This window comes from Lonchura striata, chromosome 6, assembly GCF_046129695.1.
Source record: "Lonchura striata isolate bLonStr1 chromosome 6, bLonStr1.mat, whole genome shotgun sequence".
Classification (NCBI taxonomy): Eukaryota; Metazoa; Chordata; class Aves; order Passeriformes; family Estrildidae; genus Lonchura; species Lonchura striata.
In genome coordinates this window covers 16,947,417-16,955,632 of record NC_134608.1, presented here as the reverse complement: position 1 = coordinate 16,955,632, position 8,216 = coordinate 16,947,417, and the positions used below count along the sequence as shown (strand labels likewise).

The 8,216-nt window shown below is 39.7% G+C and overlaps 1 protein-coding gene across 3 annotated transcripts in view; it reads right to left on the bottom strand.

Annotated features, from left to right (window-relative positions):
• Window positions 1-2,099: 2,099 nt before the first annotated feature.
• Window positions 2,100-8,216, bottom strand: part of TTC7B (tetratricopeptide repeat domain 7B) — a 119,983-nt gene continuing 113,866 nt past the window's right edge. For all 3 annotated transcript variants that reach the window (XM_077783987.1, XM_021531932.2, XM_021531933.2), the window contains one exon: window positions 2,100-3,095. In XM_077783987.1, coding sequence (XP_077640113.1) covers window positions 2,874-3,095 — 222 coding nt within the window. In that variant the 3' untranslated portion in view covers window positions 2,100-2,873. The remainder of the gene's footprint in view (window positions 3,096-8,216) is intronic.

The window sequence follows — 8,216 nt, the reverse complement described above, 5'->3', positions numbered from 1 at the left end:
GACAAAGGAGCAAGGTGTAGGCATGGTTTTCAGCCCCTGACTTACCTCACTGACCATTTCAATGGTCTTATTCCTGCCACAGGCTGAGGGGAGCAAGAGCACACACAGATTGTGTGCCCACATGGAGATTTTGCCAGCCACAAAGTCCAGGAGCAGCCCTCATGAGGATGACACCAACCCACAGGCACCAAGGGAACACTTCCCCAGGACTGGCTGTGCACATGGGCATTGTTTCCTTCACTCCAGTGAAAAGTTATGGTGGTCTGAGATCAGATTGCAAAAGGCAGATCTCTCTGTATTGCAGCTAAAACAGATATAAAAATATCTTGGCCTTCTTACTAGATTTTAAAAAAAGAATGCAGCCGTAAAACCTAGGAACTTGTTGTTTTAACTTGAAAACTGTGTTTAAACAAGCAGTGCTGTTTAATTCATATGCTGCAAGGATTTCCACTTCTGCCTGAAAATTCCTAAATGTACAGCCTTACAGAGATAATCCATTTTTAAAAATAGGTAGCTGAGGCTATTCCCAAGAGGTAGAAGCTTGTGGATTTACAGTGAAACTGATTCCAGTGCAAGAAAAAGGAAACAGATAGTCAGGTTCACCTGATATGCACAACACCAGTGACAACTTCTCTACTAATAAAAGACATGACACAATTAGATTGCCAACCTTTCTACATTGGGAATTTATCAAAAGAGGCCTGGACTTGACATGGAATGAGAAGAATTGAAACTGAATTCTGTTACAGAATTCTCCTATTCTCTACTTTTGTCTGAAGCTCTGTTGAAAGAGACCACCTGCCTCAGATCTAGGTGCAAATTACCTTGATAGAAAAGCTTTGATATTATAGTAAAAGATAAGTCAATACTGTGAAGGAGCACTCCTGTAAAAGGTAGCACAGTTAACTAATGGAACTGGGACAGGAAAAGCGTTCAGGAAGAACAGAATTAAACAAATAAAGGTTTTGCACTATTTTTTGGTATCATGTAATGGGTGCCAAAAGACAGAAGTGCCAGAACACAAATTATGAACTGGGACTAGGAAAGATTACAGTTGGCAAATAGAAAAGAGAAAAAGGAAGCCAAGGGCAATAGGAAGAAAAAATGCCAAACAGGGACTTTACATGGGAAAACAAAACTGATGTTTTTTGCAGTGAGCAAGATGACACAATTTCTACTGCCTTTAAAATAGATTTGAAAACACTACCTATTACAGGGTTTTGATCCATTTTACAGAGAACATATGGTCCAAATACCAAGCAGATACAATTTCAAAGTAGCCTCAGCCTAACAGGCATTTGAAATGCCAAGGGGAAAACTGAAGAGCTCCCCAGGTTTAAGTCTTCTGCCATTTGAAGATGCTCACTGGGAACCCACACTGCCACAGTGAGGATCCTCCATGTGTTTGAAGTGCATAAGCTCTGGTGAGGGACAAAGAACAACATTTGCTGTTATTTTCCTGAATCATCTGCTATCCTGTGCTAAGCACTTTAAAACCACTTCTTATGACAACCAGCCAAGTATAAAGGAGCACCCAGTCTAATGGGGAACATGGAGTTCTTCCCAGATTCCAATGTGCCCAACGCTGTAAATGAGCAGACACTACTACCCCAGCTCACGCACCTGAACAGTCACTGCAACAATGACTCTCCACACATCCCAGAGAATCTCTGTCAAACATCTGTCTACTAAACCAGCCAACTTTTCTTTCAAGGGACACAAAGGGCAGGAGATGTTGAGAAAGAACTATGAAGACAGTAAAAAAACCCCAAAGAATATTGTATAAATATTTAACATGCTTTTCCCACGCACTACCAAGGTGTATGTAAATGTCCATGTATTATGTAGAGGCAGTGTAATCTGGCTTTATCAAGAGTTGGAGTGGAAGGAATAAAAAAAGGAGTTGTGAAGATTTAAGGAAACCTGAAATCTAAGATAAGAGTACCCTTGGCAAAGAGTATAGCAATTTCTTTTCCCTAGACTGCCTCAGAATAGATAATTTTGGTGTTGTTCATCTTCACGGCCAGCCAGCCACCTCATAAAAATGTGTTCACAAGCCATCTACTTCCCCCAGATTCTTAACCAGGACACAGGAAAGGTTCCATTTAAAAATCATTTTATTATTAACATAATCTTCCCATTTAGCCAAGTCTGGGTTCATGTATAAGGAATGTCGGTAAATATTCCATTTGAGGCTTCTTTTTACATATTTCCATTGATAAATAAACTCTGAATTCACATAAAAAAGTTAAACTTAAATAACTAATATATTTTTTGTAACAGGCATACATTGGTAAAATATAAATATTCTTGTACTCAGCCTTTGCTCTAGATAACAGTTAGCCACACATCACAGTTATTAACAACTAAAAACAAGAACTCAACTGATTTTCTGGCCTGGACTAAAATAGAGATGGAAACAGAAAATTCACATTTTGACTTCGGGCCAAAAGAGGTTGAGAGGCAGGAAGAGAACAGTTTTATTAACAGCCTTGTTAAAAATAGTCTGCACTGCCACTGAATCTTAACTTATTCTACAATTAGTAGTTGATTCCATTATAATTTTATGTAACACTCAAGTTTCACTAACAAAATATGGCACATCATCCATGAACAATATTACGATGTTTTAAACTACCAGGGCAAAACTGCAGGCAATATGAGTGATTTGGCTGTGGCTCACCACTCTGTCCTCTCAGCCTGACATTAACATATGGTGGCACCTCCCAGCTCTGGCCACTTTCCCACAAAAGAGTGGAGTTGTAACCTGTAGCTCTGAAGTTTCTCAAACTAACCAGTTACTAGGCAGTCTCACACAGTGGGTGTGCTCACCCAGAAGTCAAGACCAAAAAGCGGGTGATGGAGATGTCCTCTCACAGGACCCTGGGGATGATGGTAAAAGGGACCACGGGACTGCTGGCTTCAAGCTCCAGGGCCGTCAGGAAGCATTCGGCCGCGGCATCATCATTGCCTTGAGCCTGCAGCACCTCCCCCAGGCTGTTCCAGACCTCGTGGGCTGTGGAGTTCACCTGGACAGCATCTCTGAGGATCTTCTCTGCCAAGCTATAGCGCCCAAGCTGCTGAAGAATCAGAGCCTGCAAGAAAACAAAGGGAAAATGGCTGAGAACAGCCAGTAGGGCTTTCCTGAAGCTCAAACAAGGTCACTGCAATGAAATAAGGGTAGGCAACTCTTGGACTCAATAATTTTAATTTATTTTTTAAGTTTAAGAAATAAAATACCTGATTCAGGACTGGAGCAAGCTACTTCACACCAACAAAGTCAAGTGACTTTGGACAGGAAACAAGACTAAATAACAAAAACTCCACCTATATGCCAAGAAGTAGGAAGTACCAGGGCTTTTGAGCAAGCTCCTGTTATCTGAAGTCCTCAGGTGTGTGCCCTGAAGTTTTCACACCCTCCATGTGCATCTCAGCACCCAGCTCATGCCCTGTAACACCTGAGACCACACACAGCACCAGTAGCACTTGGAGACAGCTGTAACAAGACTGAGTTCAGCTCAATGGGCAACACCATGGTCCTTGACTTAATCAGTGGAACAGGAGCAGGGACTGATACTGCCCCAGTAATGCACAAAGGACCAGCAAGCACAGAACTTCCTCATGAGCATACTTGTTACACGTCCTCTATCTTCCTCTGCGAGATGGGATCCAGTTCAACACTACACGATCCAGAGCATGTCCAAACCCACTAGGATATGGGCTGAATGAGGCCATGGAAATCTCCATCCATCACATTCAGCTATGTTACTGGGCCAGAAAAGTCATGGAATGAACCAGTAAAACAGCTTTATTTTGGGATTATAATAATCCTAACTTTACATTGTGATTCTGTATTGCAAAACACATATGGACCACAAATCTTTGTTTTGCAGAGAGGTGTCCCAGTTACATGCTTACAGAGGCCTTGTGCCTTCTGCCCTCCCAGCCACCACTCCTTGGACCACAGTTTCTTTTATGTCTCTGTACATCTGTCCCTCAAATCCTTATTAACCTAAGCACCACTGATTAGAAAGTACTGACATTCTATATAGCCCCTGAATTATCCACCATACATTTCCGGAATTGTGCCCACCTGGCTGACTTTCAGCTTGAGTAGACTTTAAACTCCATCCTACAGAACAACTGAGCACACCCTGCTCTGTAGAACAACATAAAGAGTGCTGCACAGTATTGGCAAGTGAACAAATAAATGCAATGCAGGATAATTTCTATCAGCCTGCAGGTGTTCTCACATAAAGATGCTAGAGGGCTTTTCTGGGTTTGGACTTTTTCTGAGCTGTCAATTGAGTCAGCATTTTCAGAGCAAGTGAATAGTACTTCCAATATAAAAACTGGGTAACTCTCAGGGTCAGTGTTTTTTTCCCCTGCAGTGAAGTGATTGTCAGTGACTGGTAGGTATCAGATGTGAAACTACAAAAAAATGAAGCAAGGAGATGGAATACACAGAACTGATGTTGCTCCAATGCATAACTTTGAAAAATAATAACAGTTAAATTTTATTAAGATTAAGAGTCTCTATTTTCATAAGGCTTTCTTTTTTTGGGGTACAGATTAATTAATTTTATACTGATTAAACATGTGCATTATTTGAATATTGCTAATACTTTTTTTCTTAAATATGCCAGACCATTTTGCCTGCTTGCTAAGGATACAAGTTGTACTTTTCAAGACCAAAGAAAAACCAAATTTTGCAGATATAAGCCTGTTCATAGTAAGTGACACATATTACATCACATCTGCCCTATTCTGTATGGCAAAAAGGATAGCTGAGATTTTCCAGGTGATAGAACTAGAGCAACCACTGGCTGCTTTGTCTGCTTTTATACTTTCCTAAGAATACAAGCATTAGTGTTGAAATTAGCATTTAGCAGTAGTGAAGGAACCCCTCTTGCATGTGCAATGAGGTTGCATCCTGTCCCCTCATGTGTTGGGGACACAGCTTTCTTGAGGGAGTGCCTCCTGAAAGTCAGTCTTTCACTGGTGTCTCAGCCTGGGATGGTATGAAGTCTCCTGCCTCAGGTAGTAACCCTGGAAAAACAAGCTTTGCTTCCGAAGAACCAATAGAAACTTAGACTTGTTTCATGCAGAGCATTAAAAGGATAGTGACAGTTGATCGCTGTAGCTGTAGGCTGAACTCAAATAAGTGATCTAGAGAAAGAACACAAAATACCCTCTGATTCATGAACTCTCTCAGAATGATGGTCAGATGTCACACATTGTAAGTGTCCAGTTTGTAAATCCCCTTCCTGGATGACTTCATTAAAATTCTGAGGCACAGAGCATTTCAAATTGTTTGCAGTCCTTGCCTGATTTGCTCTATTAAGCATTACACACCACACCAGAAGGAGCAGACATGTCTATCACACAGCAATATCCTTTGGTGACCTCACACCAACACTCATCCAAGAAAACTAACTTCAGTTTACCAGCTGTCAGCACACACTTGCTTTCTGCATTAACACTTCAGGAAAAAACCTACACCACTAAAACCAACAACAACAAAACCCACCCAACTAACCCCCTTCCCAAACCAAAACTCCTCTAAGACTTTCCAGAAATCAGTACAAATCATCCCAGTCCTTCACTGTGTATATTCTTCTGCTTTCTAACTGGAAACAAAATCTCAAAGCTACCAGTTCTGGCCTTCACCTATTTAGCAGTAGATGTACAGACAACATTTATTTGCACAATAATGTTAAGTCTTTTGCTTTATGGCTGGAGATGGGCCTGAAAAACACATCAGGTCTGCAGAAACACAGAGGGGTACCTAAGTGACATATGGTTCATGCCTTAAGACTTGGCATGCTACCTTAAAACCTAAGCAGAATGCCTTTTCTGTATATCCTCTCAATAAATCTTTAAAAAGATAAAATATAAGAGGGATTCTGGAACCTGAATCAATTAGAAAAAGTGCTATATCATAATTTGTGTAAATAAGAAGATCCATTTGACAAAATACAATAAAACCAGTAAGTTCCTAAAGCAACCTCTTTGTTCTTTGTACATTTTAGAATGTTGCAGTACTTGACAGAGGTGTTAAGACAACTGTTAGCATCTGCAGCAGAAAGCAGAATCTTTTCTGCTTTTGCCTCTCTTTCACATGAAAGAACAATAAATGTATGACATCTACTTCTAACACAGCTAAAAAACCTCTAATGTGAGCAGACCTCTTAATTTTGCAGCTCAGTACAATTGTGCTTATTACTTTACTCCATGTTTGGTTTGCTGAGAATTTGGTTGCTCCTTCAAGATTGATTTTTTTAATGCACTGATCTCCCCTCAGTGAGTTAAGGCTTTCACTTTCTCTCTGGTTAGGATGTCTGTATGTTGTAAATTCTCTAGGCAAACCTTGTTTTTCTTTTAGCCAGTTTTACATTGTAGGGGTGGATTTTGTAACTCAAAAAACTCCAAGAGAGAACTCTAATGAGAAATGGCACAGGCAGAAAGTGAAGAGAATCTCTGAAGAAACAAAGAGACTTTTTTATGCCATCATCACAACCAATGAAGCCAGTGCCTCATGACTCCAGTCCGCTGATATTTATACCAGTCACTTTGAATAATCAGCAGTACTCAAAGATCTGTGGAGTTGAGATGCTCAAGGAAAGGTCAACAGCCCTTTACAGTGCCCAGCCAGAGCTGGGAATAAAAGGGATTTTGCAATTCTGAGAGCCTCCTGGGGCTCTCCAAAGGGGTTTTCTAAAAGAGCAACACTGTGTAACACTGTGTACTGTTGTCACCACAGAAAGGTTCTATGCAAACTTCACATCCTAACAGAACAAAACCCTCTAGGAATTAATCAAAATGGGGAAGAAAGGGCTTCCAACTTTTGCCACAGGTTATTTTCAAGATCTTGCCAAATCTTTCCTCACCCAGTCTGGAGTCACAAAGTCTCCTGCTTGTTGGGCAATGATTTTACATATGTTTCCTCCCTCAGTCATTCCCTTTACGCTTCATTTTACATTGCCTCACATACAAAACTGCTATTCTTTGCTTATTCCACCCAAACATCTCTCCAAGGACTATTTTTACAATGCTCAGGCAAACAAGGCCAATTTGCTCATTAGACAAATGTAAGCATCTTTTAAAAGGAAAACATTCACATGAATTTGGATTTTCAAATGGAGCACTACAGTCTTGAAATAAGATTTCCAGTTAGAAAATGCACTATTATTTATCAATAAAATATCATGACTCAGAACCTGACAACATCCTGTAATAAGCAATTGTATAAAGCTTAATTGCTTAAATAAGCCTGCAAAGGTATCTTTTTTCTGCAGAAGGGCTTTCTCGCTTTCCAAATTAACCTGTCATAATGATTAACCAAACAGTCAATGCAAAACACATATCTAGACAAATAAACATAGGACTAAAATTCTGTAAAGAATTAATTTTTCATTTTGAAAAACAGCTATTTAAAAATTATTTACACCAGACATTTACAGTAGTCTAGTAAGGTCACTTTTTTACTTGCTTCTAGGCAAATGAGAAGCTAACATTATTTTTTTTTCCTGTGGAACTAACTTTGAAAAAATTACAGTCATAGTTATTGCCCATCATACATCTCATCAACACAGAGCTTTATCGTAAAGTGCTAAACTATATTTGCATTAACTGGAAAATAAAGGGTAGAAAGGTAACAAAGATACAAAGATCACTGTGGTTTCTTCAGTGTAACAAAAAATTTTGTCTCAAGAGAGCAGGAGATTTCCTTAAGGTTTAACTGTTCTGACTACTTCTCCACTATGCCTCCACTCAGCCTCAAGAGAAGCACCACTTAAGATTTTTACCTTTATTCACTTGATATCAAGAGAAATCTTTTCATTTTCTCTGAGAAAAATATAGACTAGAAGTGGGAGATGTTAAATAAATTTCATTGCTTTTGAGAAAAGTGAGAAAAAGGGGACTGTGACTATGAGTCTCTTTGCACTCTTGCCTTTTTTGGGGAGGGTGCTGAACTCTCTCTGCAGAGAAGGAACCTGGGAAATGGGAGAAATGGACAGAATAAGAACAAGAAATGTGGCTGATTTAACACAAAAGAAAGTGCCAGAGATTCTCACCATGTTTAAGAAACATAGTCTGTTGACCTACAGAAGTCTAAACTATAGAGATTTGAGTAGCACCAGATATGATATTCATATTAATTTATTCCTGGCAGGTCTGTTACATGACTTGTTTGCTAAAAAGCTTCCTATACT